Genomic DNA, 13,324 nt, shown 5'->3' with positions numbered 1-13,324 from the left:
GGTGTCCCCTAGAGGTCGGTACTGGGACCACTGCTTTTCTTGATATACATTAATGACTTGGACTTGGATGTACAGGGCACAATTTCAAAATCTACAGATGACACATAACTTGGAAGTGTAGTGAACAGTGAGGAGGACAGTGATAGACTACAAGACGACATAGACAGGTTGGTGGCATGGGCGGACACGTGGCAGATGAAATTTAACGCAAACAAGTGGGAAGTGATACATTTTGGCAGGAAGAATGAGGAGAGGCAATATAAACTAAATGGTACCATTCTAAAGGCGGTACAGGAACAGAGAGACCTGGGGGTGTATATACACAAATCTTTGAAGGTGGCAGGACAAGTTAAAAAAAGCATTTGGGATCCTGGGCTTTATAAATAGAGGCATAGAGTACAAAAGGAAGGAGGTTATGACGGACCTTTATAAAAACTGGTTCGGCCACAGCTGGAGGATTGTGTTCAATTCTGGGCACCGCACTTTAGGGAGGATGTGAAGGCCTTAGAGAGGGTGCAGAAAAGATTTACTAGAATGGTTCAAGGGATAAGGGACTTCAGTTATGTGGAGAGACTGGAGAAGATGGTGTTGTTCTCCTTAGAGCAGAGAAGGTTAAGAGGGGATTTAATAGAAGTGTTCGAAATCATGACGGGTTTAGATAAAGTAAATAAAGAGAAGCTGTTATCGTCGTTGAAAGGGTCGAGAACCAGAGGACACAGATTTACGGTGATTGGCAAAAGAACCAAAGGCGACATGAGGAAAAACCTTTTTACACAGCGAGTAGTTATGATCTGGAATGCACAGCCTGAAAGGGTGGTGGAGGCAGATTTAATCGTGGCTTTCAAAAAGAAACTGGATAAATATTTGGAAGGGAAAAAATTTGTAGGGCTGTGGGGAAAGAGCAGGGGAATGGGGCTAATTGGATAGCTCTTACAAAGAGCCAACGTGGGCTCGATGGGCCGAATGGCTTCCTTCTGTGCTGTAACCATTCTGTAATTTTACTGTGGTTTGTGAGGAGGCTGATACTTGGCAGAGCAGCTGTACACATGGCCCGCCTTAATTCGCATTTTGATTTGTCATTATGTCAATACCAGTGGGGTCAACAAACATCCAAATTCAGGTCTTCCACAGCACAGCGTTGTATAACAAGCCTGGCTAGCCCAATCACTACACAAGCCTCTATACCCTCATCTGCTGATTCATACTTTAACCCCAGTGTAAATCCTGAGCAGTCAGCAAGTTTCTGGTAAAATTGCCTGATGTGTTATTTCCATTCTAACTGAATTTATTCAGGCTGAAATTAGGCCTTACTTTGAGCTTGAGCTTGTAAAGTGTCAGTATGTGAGTGAGGTACCAATAGGTATGTGGGAAGGCACCTGAACTATTAGTGCACAGATATGTGAGAGCATCACAATCACAATCAGTGGGGTGGCTTCACATTATTCCTGCTATTTTTACTGTCTTGATGAATTCAGCACTGAAGATGTACACTTTGTCCAAAAGTGCCCATTGCTGCCTGCATTTACTGCCGAGAAAGTGGTGCTGGGCCACCTAGAATCATAGAGTGATACATCACAGGAGGTGGCCATTCGGCCCACTTCCCTGTCCTTTCCCCATGGCCCTGCAAATTTTTCCCCTTCAAGTTACCTAATTCCCTGTTGAAAATTATTATTCAATCTGCTTCCACAATACTTTCAGGCAGTGCAATCTAGATCATAACAACTCAGTACAAAAAAAAATTCTCCTCATCACCTCTGGTTCTTTTGCCAATTACCTTAAATCTGTGTCCTCTGGATACCGACCCTCCTGCCACTGGAAACAGTTTCTCCTTTTTTACTCTATCAAAATCCTTAATGATTTTGAACACCTCTATAAAATCTCCCTTTAACCTTCTCTGCTCTCAGAAGAACAATCCCAGCTTCTCCAGTCTCTTCACATAACTGAAGTCCCTCATCCCTGGTACCATTCTAGTAAATCTCTTCTGCACCCTCTCTAAGGCCTTGACACCTTTCCTAAACTGTGACGCCCAGAATTGAACACAATACTCCAGCTGAGGCCTAACCAGTGTTTTATAAAGGTTTAGCATAACTTCCTTGCTTTTGTACTCTATGCTTCTGTTTAAAAAGACAAGGATCCCGTATACTTTTTAACAGCTTTCTCAACTTGTCCTGCCACCTTCAAAGATTTGTGTTCATACACCCTCAGGTCTCTCTGTTCCTGCACCCCCTTTAAAATTAAACTATTTAGTTTATATTGCCTCTCCTCATTCTTCCTACCGAAATACATCACTTCACACTTCTCTGCGTTAAATTGCATCTGCCACACGTTGGCCCATTTCACTAGCCTGTCTATATCCTCCTCCTTTGGGGAGTCAGGAGGTGAGTCACTCGCTGCAGAATACCCAGCCTCTAACCTGCTCTAGTAGCCACGGCATTTATGTGGATGGTCCAGTTGAGTTTCTGGTCAATGGCAACCCCCCAGGATGTTGATGGTGGGGGATTCGGCAATGGAATGCCATTAAATATCAAGGGGAGGTGGTTGGTCTCTCTCGTTAGAGATGGTCATTGCCTGGCACTTGTCTGACATGAATGTTACTTGTCAATTATCAGCCCAAGCTTTGATGTTGTCCAGGTCTTGCTGCATGCGGGCACAGACTGCTTCATAATTTGAGGAATTTGCGAATGGAGGTGAACACTGGGCAATCATCAATGAACAGACTACTTCTCACCTTATGAAGGCAGAAAGGTAATTGATGAAGCAGCTGAAGATGGTTGGGCCTAGGACACTGCCCTGAGGAACTCCTGCAGTGATGTCCTGGAGCTGAGATGATTGGCCTCCAATAACCACTACCATCTTCTTTTGTGCCATATACGAGTCCAGCCAATGGACAGTTTTCCCCTGATCACTGCAGGTGATGTTGTTCCAAAGACAGAGCTGCTCGTCTTTCTCAGTGGTAGTGGTCACAGTGGAGGGGGGCACTGTCAAAGTAAGCTTGGTAAATTGTTGCAAGGTAGGTAGCACGTAATGCAGTCACAGAGTGCCAGTGAAGGTCAGATTAACACAGGGCACCATCAAGTAAACAATTCTGTCCTGGATGGTGTCAGGTTTCTTTAAGGGTTAGAACATAAGAAATTGGAGCAGGAGTAGGCCAATCGGCCCCTCGAGCCTGCTCCACCATTCAATAAGATCATGGCTGATCTGATCCCAACTACAAATCTAAAGAACACAAGAAGTAGGAGCAGGACCCGGCCACACAGCCCCTGGGCCCTCTCCGCCACCCACAGGGCATTGACCGATCCGAACTCAGCTTCATGTCCAATTTCCTGCCCGCTCCCCATAACCCCTAATTCCCTTTACTTCTAGAAAACTGTCTATTTCTGTTTTAAATTTATCTAATGATGTAGCTTCCACAGCTTCCTGGGGCAGCAAATTCCACAGACCTACCACCCTCTGAGTGAAGAAGTTTCTCCTCATCTCAGTTTTGAAAGAGCAGCCCCTTATTCTAAGATTATGCCCCCTAGTTCTAGTTTCACCCATCTTTGGGAACATCCTTACTGCATCCACCCGATCAAGCCCCTTCACAATCTTATATGTTTCAATAAGATCGCCTCTCATTCTTCTGAACTCCAATGAGTAGAGTCCCAATCTACTCAACCTCTCCTCATATGTCCGCCCCCTCATCCCCGGGATTAACCGAGTGAACCTTCTTTGTACTGCCTCGAGAGCAAGTATGTCTTTTCTTAAGTATGGAGACCAAAACTGTATGCAGTATTCCAGGTGCGGTCTCACCAATACCCTATATAACTGAGGAGTTCCTCAGGGCAGTGTCCTAGGCCCAACCATCTTCAGCTGCACTCATTCAGGCTTCAGCCTTTTACACACTGAGGGATCAGAAGGTGTCACTTGTCAGAATACCCAGCCCCTGCCCTAGTCTTGAAGCCAGTGTTGATATGGCTGGCCCAGTTCAGCTTCTCGTTGATGTAGACACCAGGTGATTTGGCAGAGGTGCCACTGACAGCCCGGGGAGATGGTTGGGCTTTTTCTTGCAGGAGATGGTTACTGCTTGGCACGTGTATGACAAGAATGGGAGTACCACAGAACACGATGGAGGATGTGTGGTGGACATTCCTACCAATGCTATGGTGGACAGACATGTCTGTGACAGGTCGGTTAGTGAGGACAATGCCAAGTAGGTAGCTTCCTCACATCCGTTCCTCATCACTTGATGCAGGTCCTGTCTTCAAGCTTCGGCCAGCTCCGTGGTGATAGTGAAGTCCTCCACCCAGAGATCATTCTATTAGAATCATAGAAAGGTTACAGCACGGAAGGGGCCATTCGGCCCATCGAGTCTGTGCCGGCTCTGAAGAATCCAGCTAGTCCCACTGCCCCGTCCTATCCCCATAGCCCTGCAAATTTTTTCCTTTCAAGTACTTATCTAGTTCCATTTTGAGACCATGATTGAATCTGCCTCCACCACCCCCTCAGGCAGTGCATTCCAGATCCTAACGTCCCTTGCTTCCCCCAATTGATGTTCAACAATAGGGGAGTACTGATCATCGGGTAGTGGGTAGCGATCAGCAGGTTTCCTTGACCTTGTTTGACCTAAATGAGATTTAATTTTCAGATATGGAGTATTAACCGAGATCCACAGAAGGGGTTGAAATCAAAGAGTCTAGCCTCAGGTGTCAGCCCTGGCTCAGTGGGAGCTCTCTCACCTTTGAGTCAGAGGTTTGTGGGTTCAAGTCCCACTCCAGAGGCTTGAGCACAAAATCTATGCTGACATTTCAGTGCAGGACTGAGGGAGTGCTGCACAGTCGAAGGGGCCGTCTTTCGGATGAGATGTTAAACATCTCAGATAGACAGACATCACTAAAACAGATTATCTAATCATTATCTCATTGCTGATTGTGGGATCTTGTAGTTTGCAAATTAGCTGCCGCGTTTCCGACAGTACAACAGTTGACAACACTTCAAAAGTACTTCATTGCCTGTAAAGCACTTTGGAATGTCCTGAGGTCGTGAAAGGTGCTACAGAAGTGCAAGTTCTTTCTTGGAGCTCGAGGGGCAGAATGGTCTACTCCTGTTCATATATTCCTATTTAGGCACATGGTACAGGAGGAAATGTAACAGCATGGATAGCAAGTTGGTGACAGACAGGAAGAGAAAGGTTAGGGTTAATGAGTGTTGCTCAGATTGGAGAAGAGCTGGAGGTGGTGTGTCTCAGAGGCACGGCCGGACCTGCTTGTTCTCGGTATATAGAGATGATAAAGACTCAGGTATAGGAAACAAGATATTGAAATTTTCTGATGACATAAAATTAGGGGGTTTGGCAAACAGCAAGGAGTAGGTAAAAGACCAGCCATGGGTGGGTCTGGGGGCAGATGCAATTTGATATGTGTGAGGAAAAGCCAGGAATGCGAGCACATTTTCTACGGAAGACTCTGAAGGGTGTGGATGAACAGAGAGATCTAGAGGTTCAAACATACAACTGCTTGAAAGTGAGTGCAGGTACAGCCATGGCCAATAGAATTTTAGATTTCATAAATTAGGCACAGAGTACTAGAGTAAAGAGGTAAAGCTAAAGTTGTACAAGACATTTTTGAAATCATATTATGGAAAGAACATTAAAGTAATAGTGCAGATCGTGTAGATTGACCAGGATGAAAGCAGGAGTGGGAAACTTTAATTATGAGGAGACACTTGAGATACTGGGATTGTTTCCACTGGAGCTGAGAAGGCTAAGAGGAGATTTGAAGGTTTTAAAATTATGAGGGATTTTGACAGAGTGGATTGAGAAAGACTATTTCCTCTGGTTAGTGATGAGAGTGACCATTTTAAAGTGATGACCTAAGAGCGAGGAGAGAGGTTAGGAGCAATTTCTTTTTGCAGACCATAATGCTTTGCCACAGGGAGTGGTTGAAGCAGAGACCACTGCACCTTTTAATGAGAAAGTGGATAAATATTTGAAGCAGATGAAGATGCTCGGCTATGGGGAGACAGCAGAGTTGTGGATTAGTTTTGGATGCTCCAGCAAAGAGCTAGCACAGACACGATGGGCCAAATGGCCTCACCCTGTGCTGTAAACTTCTCATTCTAACAGTCTCTCATTCTATGGTTCAGTCAACAGGTATGGTTCCTCAAAGAAAAGTTCATTCTTTTATAGTGGGAGAGGGAAAAGACAACTCATTTTGGGATCCAGCCAATGAGATATCTTTCTGCCGATAGTCTCATGGCTCCCCATGACCTCTGACTGACCAAGATTTTGTGGAGCAACTTCCCCGATCAAAGGAACAAAACACAATGGGTATATACATACAACGTCCATAGAATAACGATCCTCTTCACTCACCTCTCCCACCAACATCTCATAGATGAGAACACCGAGCCCCCACCAGTCCACAGCCCGCGTATAGGATGTATCTGTCAGAACCTCGGGAGCAAGGAACTCAGGAGTACCACAGAAAGTGCTTGTCCGTTCTCCATAGCCCATATCTACAGAGATAAAACCAGGTGCTTTGAGCCTTTTCTGTTGCACTGTTTGAGCTGAACACATTAATAACTGCTACGGAATTCACACAAGTCTACAGAATAAAGCCAGAAATGTACGAAGGAGCACTTGAACAAAATATTAAACGCTGCTGGTCCTTGTGGGGCATAGATAAGGTCGATAGTCAAAATCTTTTCCCAAAGGTAGGGGAGTCTATAACGAGGGGGCACAGATTTAAGGTGAGAGGGGAGAGATACAAAAGGATCCAGAGGGGCAATTTTTTCACTCAAAGGGTGGTGAGTGTCTGGAACGAGCTGCCAGAGGCAGTAGTAGAGGCGGGTACAATTTTGTCTTTTAAAAAGCATTTGGACAGTTACATGGGGAAGATGGGTATCGAGGGATATGGGCCAAGTGCAGGCAATTGGGACTGGCTTAGTGGTATAAACTGGGCGACATGGACATGTTGGGCCGAAGGGCCTGTTTCCATGTTGTAACTTCTATGATTCTATGATTCTATGAAACAAGTCTCAAGGAAAGCACAGGGGGGATTTGGGGAGGGAGGAAGAAATGGGAAAGACATTGCTTCAGTGGTAGCACTCTCGTTTCCGAGTCAGAAAGTCGTAGGTTCAAGTCCCACTCCAGGACTTGAGCACATAATCCAGCTGACACTCCTGTGTAGTACTGAAGGAATGCTGCACTGTCGGAGATGCAGTCTCTTGCATGAGATGTTAAACTGTCCTCTCAGGTGGACGTAAAAGATCCCATGGCACTATTTCGAAGAAGAGCAGGGGAGTTCTCCCCGGCACCCTGGCCAACATTTATCCCTCAGTCAACAACTCCAAAAACAAATGATCTGGTCATTTATCTCATTGCTGTTTATGGGACCTTGCTGTGTGCATTTTGGTTGCCATGCCTGCCTAGGTTACAAGAATGACTGCATTCAAAAGCACCTAATTGGCTGTGAAGCGCTTTGGGATGGCGTGAGGTAGTGAAAGGCCAAATGTAAATACAAGTAAATGCAGAGAGGATTGGGAGACACAAACAGCATTAGAATAAATATTAGTCCAGAAAGAGAAGGGATCAGACAGGGAGAAATGCAAAGCAGATTAAGGCAAATTTGGAGTACATGTGCATATGCATACATGCATGGAGCGATAAATAAGGTTGGTGAGCTGCAGACACAGTTGCCTCATGGGGTTAAGTAGCAATGGGGGAACTTCAATCATCCTAATGTAGACTGGAAAAAAAAGTGTAAAGGGCAAAGGGGGAGAGGAATTCCTGAAATGTGTACAGGAGAACTTTCTTGATCGCTATGTTTCTAGCCTAAGGAGGAAGGAAGCAATGATGGATCTAGTTCTGAGGAAAGGAGTGGGGCAAATGGGGGAGCATTTGGGAAAGAGTGATCACGATATTAGGTTTAGAGTAGTTATGGAAAGGGACAAAGAACAATGAAAGGTGAAGATACTCAACTGGAAGAGGGCTAATTACGATGAGCTGAGAAGGGATCTGGCTCAGATTGAGTGGAAACAAAGATTAGCAGGTAAAACAGTAAATGAGCAATGGGAGTCCTTCAAGGAGGAGTTGGTTTAGGTACAGGTATAGACAAAACACATTCCTATGAGGGGGAAAGGAAGGGCATCCAAGGCTAGAGGCTCCCTGGATGACTAAAGATCTAGAGATTAAAATGAAAAGTGCCGCATAATATGCTTGTCATCAAGATTGAAGCCCATGGAATAAAGAAGGCAGTAGCAGCATGGATACAGAATTGGCTAAGTAACAGGAAGCAGAGCGTAGTGGTGAACGGTTGTTTTTCGGATTGGAGGGAGGTGACCCCCAGGGGTTGGTACTGGGACCACTGCTTTTCTTGATATATATTAATGACATGGACTTGGATGTACAGGGCACAATTTCCAAATTTGCAGATGACACAAAACTTGGAAGTGTAGTAAACAGTGAGGAGGACAGTGATAGACTTCAAGAGGATATAGACAGGCTGGTGGCATGGGCGGACACGTGGCAGATGATATTTAACGCAGAAAAATGCGAAGTGATACATTTCGGTAGAAAGAATGAGGAGAGGCAATATAAACTAGAGGGCACAATTCTAAAAGAGGTACAAGAACAGAGAGACCTGGGGGTATATGTGCACAAATCATTGAAAGTGGCAGGGCAGCTTGAGAAAGCAGTTGAAAAAGAATATGGGATCTTGGGCTTTATAAATAGAGGCAGAGAGTACAAAAGCAAGGAAGTTATGATGAACCTTTATAAAACACTGGCTCGACCACAACTGGAGTATTGTGTCCAGTTTTGGCCACTGCACTTTAGGGAAGATGAGACTAGCAAGGGTGCAGAAAAGATTTCCTAGAATGGTGCCAGGGATGATGGACTTTAGTTACGTGGATAGACTGGAGAAGCTGGGGTTGTTCACCTTGGAACAGAGAAGGTTGAGAGGAGATTTGATAGAGGTATTCAAAATCATGAAGGGTCTAGACAGAATAGATAGAGAGAAACGGTTCCCATTGGCGGAAGGGTCAGGAAAATCTTTTTTACACAACGAGTGGTTAGGATCTGGAATGCACTGCCCGAGGGGGTGGTGGAGGCAGATTCAATAATGGCCTTCAAAAGGGAACTGGATAAGTACTTGAAAGGAAAAAATTTACAGGGCTATGGGGAAAGGGCGGGGGAGTGGGACTAACTGGACTGCTCTTGCAGAGAGCCAGCGCGGACTTGATGGGCCGAATGGCATTCTTCGATGCTGTAACCTTTCTATGATTCTATGAAACAGAAAAAGGAGATTTATGATAAATGTCAAGATCAAAATACAGTAATCAAGCCGAATACAGAAAGTGCAGAGGAGAACTGACAAAGAGAGAGTATGAGAAAGGTTAGCGGGTAACAGAAAAGGAAACAATAAAGTGTTTTATAAACAGGAGTAAAAGAAAAGGTCCTCGACCTGAAACGTTAATTCTATTTGTTTCTCCACAGATGCTGCCTCACTTGCTGAGGATTTCCAGCATTTTCTGTTTTTATTAAGGATTGTGAAAGGAAGGGTGGGGCCGATTAGGGACCAAAAAGCAAATCTTCTTGTGGAGGCAGAGGGCATGGGTGAGGTACTAAATGAGTACTTTGCATCTGTCATCACAAAAGAAGAGGATGCTGCCAATGTCACAGTAAAGGAGTAGGGGGTATCGAAATTGGATAGGATAAAAACAGATAAAGAGAGGGTACTTAATGTAGAAAAGTCACCTGGTCCAGATGGGATGCATCCTAGGGAAGTAAGGGAGGAAATAGCAAGGTTCTGGCCACAATCTTTCAATCCTCCTTAGATATGGGAGTGGTTCCAGAGGACTGGAGGATTGAAAATGTTACATCCCTGTTCCAAAAAAGGAGAAGGAAAACCCGGCCAATCAGCCTAACGTCAGTGGTGGAGAAACTTCTAGAGACCATAATCCGAGACAAAATTAATTGGCACTTTGAAAGGGGAAGCTAGAATGCATTTAAGGGGAAGGTAGATTAGTACATGAGAGAGAAAGGAATATGTTGATAGGGTGAAATGAAGTAAGGTGGGAGGAGGCCCATGTGGAGCATAGACCTGTTACTATGCTGTTACTTATATATTGTAAAAACATTGCTTAATAAATGACAGCCATCACAGATTTGTTAAAGGAAAATCATGTTTGACAAACTTGATTGAGTTCTTTGATGTAATAACGGAGAGGGTTGATGAGGGTAGAGAGGTTGATGTTGTGTACGTGGATTTTCAAAAGATGTTTGATAAAGTAACACATAGTAAACTTGTTAGCAAAAGTGATGTCAATGGGGTTGAAGGGACAGTGGCTGCGTGGATACAAAATTGACTAAGGGACAGAAAGCCGTGGTGAACGGTTGTTTTTCAGGCTGGAGGGAAGTATACAGTGGTGTTCCCCAGGGGTCAGTATTAGGACCACTGCTCTTTTTGATATATATTAACCTGGACTCAAAACTCGGAAAAGTAGTAAACAGTGAGGAGAATAGTAACAGACTTCAGGAGGACAGAGAGACTGGTAAAATGGGCAGACACATGGCAGATGAAATTTAATGCAGAGAAGTGTGAAATTATGCATTTTGGAAAAAAAAATGAGGAGAGGTAATAGAAGCTAAATGGTATAATTTAAAGGGGCTTCAGGAACAGAGAAACCTGGGGGTTCACATACACAAATCTTTGAAGGTGGCAGGACAAGTTGAGAAAACTGTTAAAAAAAGCATAGGGGATCCTGGGCTTTATTAATAGAGGCTTAGAGTACAAAAGCAAGGAAGTTATGCTACGTCTTTATAAAACACTGGTTAGGCCTCAGCTGGAGAATTGTGTTCAATTCTGGGCACCACACTTTAGGAAGGATGTCAAGGCCTTAGAGAGGGTGCAGAGGAGATTTACTAGAATGGTACCAGGGATGAGGGACTTCAGTTATGTGGAGAGACTGGAGAAGCTGGGGTTTGTTAGAGCAGAGAAGGTTACGGGCCGATTTAATAGAGGTGTTCAAAATCATGAAGGGTTTTGATAGAGTAAATAAGGAGAAACTGTTTCCACTGACAGAAGGATCGGTAACCAGAGGACACAGACTTAAGGTAATTGGCAAAAGAACCAGAGAGGAGATGAGAAGAAATCTTTTTACTCGAAGGGAAAAAATTGACAGGGCTATGGGGAAAGAGCAGGGGAATGGGACTAATTGGATAGATCTTTCAAAGACACGATACGCCGAATGGCCACCTCCTGTCCTGTACCTACTATGATAAGATACTACGATACTCAGTGAATTGTGATGATCTGGAATGCACTGCCTGAAAGGGCGGTGGAAGCAGATTCAACAATAACTTTCAACAGGGAATTGGATAAATACTTGAAGGGGAGAAAATTACAGGGCTGTGGGGAAAGAGCCGGGGAATAGGGCTGATTGGATAGCTCTTTCAAAGAGCCAGCACAGGCATGATGGGCCGAATGACGTCCTTCTGTGCTGTATCATCCTATGATTCTAAGGATCAAGATCATCTTCACTGATACGACTTGTTTCATCACTTCACCCACCCATCCCACTGGCCCGTCTGCCCATCCCACTGGCCCGTCTGCCCATCCCACTGGCCCGTCTGCCCATCCCACTGGCCCGTCTGCCCATCCCACTAATGTGAGAGTGTCCAGGGTACCTGCTGCTGATATTGTCCCAGCTCCACACAAAAAACCACTGCAGTTAGGAGGCCATTGCAAAATGAAGTCAAGAGCTCGCACAATTGATCTGGCCACTTCCTGGATGGACTGGGATAAGGTTTGGTCAAAGGGCCCTTCCATGGGTATAATTAGAACAGATTGCTTAATGAGAAGCAGGATTTACCAGTTTTATTACCACCCCTGGATATGCTGTGAGATGAAGGAATAGAGGGGCCGTACTGACCCAGGACTGAATAGAGGGGCCGTACTGACCCAGGACTGAATAGAGGGGCCGTACTGACCCAGGACTGAATAGAGGGGCCGTACTGACCCAGGACTGAATAGAGGGGCCGTACTGACCCAGGACTGAATAGAGGGGCCGTACTGACCCAGGACTGAATAGAGGGGCCGTACTGACCCAGGACTGAATAGAGGGGCCGTACTGACCCAGGACTGAATAGAGGGGCCGTACTGACCCAGGACTGAATAGAGGGGCCGTACTGACCCAGGACTGAATAGAGGGGCTGTACTGACCCAGGACTGAATAGAGGGGCCGTACTGACCCAGGACTGAATAGAGGGGCCGTACTGACCCAGGACTGAATAGAGGGCCGTACTGACCCAGGACTGAATTCACAGGAGTGATACCAACCTTCCTTACAGAGTCCAAAATCAGCAATTTTCACATAACCCTCTGTGTCCAGGAGCAAGTTGTCGAGCTTCAAATCCCTGCAGGAATAATAGACAGAGACTAGTAGAAACCAATGCAAAGAAGCAATAATTTTGGAGGAATCTGCCAAGTAAGATAACAGAGGTAAAAACAATGGGGTTATTGAAAATACAATTATATATACTGTGCATTTATATAGCATCCTTGGGATGTCCCACTATGCTTTACAACCAATTAATTATTTTTTAAATGTAGTCACTTTTGGACAGCCAGAAGGGGAGTTAAATTACCGGTGGGGTGGAAGAATTTAGTACAGTTGGGGGGGGTGGGGGGGGAGAAGAGACCTTCGTGTTTTGGGGTGAGGGGGATTCTTGCACTGGAGGGGATGGGAGACTTAGATGATCTGAATGGCCTGTTTCGTGTAGGAGCTGCAAAATTCACTTTGTATAATTCCAAGTAATACAGGCCCGAAGCAATAGGTTCAACCCCCTTACTGAGCGTAGGGTAAATATTACCGAGGTTAACCTCTGAGGTGCTCACAGACAGACTGAACCAGTGGTGATCACTTGATCCTGACTGAGAGCAGATTATTAACATGTGAAATCTCACTTCTGTAAAAATAAATAAAGGGTGTGGTAGCATAGTGGTTATGTTACTGGACTAGTAATCCGGAGGCCTGGACGAGTAATCCGGAGTCATGAGTTCAAATCCCGCCAGGGCAGCTGGGGAATTTAAATTCAATTAAATAAAAATCTGGAATTAAAATACTAGTATCAGTAATGGTGGCCATGAAACGACCGGGTTGTCGTAAAAACCCATCTGGTTCACTAATGTCCTTTAGGGAAGGAAACCTGCCGCCCTTACCCGGTCTGGCCTATATGTGACTCCAGACCCACAGCAATGTGGTTGATTCTTAATTGCCCTCTGAAATGGCCCAGCAAGCCACTCAGTTGCAAAATCTCGTTAAAAAAAGTCACAATAAGAATAAA

At 45.0% G+C, this 13,324-nt stretch overlaps 1 protein-coding gene across 1 annotated transcript in view; it reads right to left on the bottom strand.

Annotated features, from left to right (window-relative positions):
* Positions 1–13,324, bottom strand: part of pkn1a (protein kinase N1a) — a 324,582-nt gene that overhangs the window by 40,468 nt on the left and 270,790 nt on the right. Inside the window, exons 18-19 of the mRNA XM_067973213.1 lie at positions 12,318–12,394; positions 6,350–6,492 (exon numbers count right to left, since the gene is read on the bottom strand). Coding sequence (XP_067829314.1) covers positions 6,350–6,492; positions 12,318–12,394 — 220 coding nt within the window. The remainder of the gene's footprint in view (positions 1–6,349; positions 6,493–12,317; positions 12,395–13,324) is intronic.

The sequence above is a fragment of the Heptranchias perlo genome, chromosome 37, assembly GCF_035084215.1.
Source record: "Heptranchias perlo isolate sHepPer1 chromosome 37, sHepPer1.hap1, whole genome shotgun sequence".
Lineage (NCBI taxonomy): Eukaryota > Metazoa > Chordata > Chondrichthyes > Hexanchiformes > Hexanchidae > Heptranchias > Heptranchias perlo.
The sequence above is the reverse complement of the archived record's forward strand: the minus strand, read 5'-3'. Positions and strand labels throughout refer to the sequence as shown.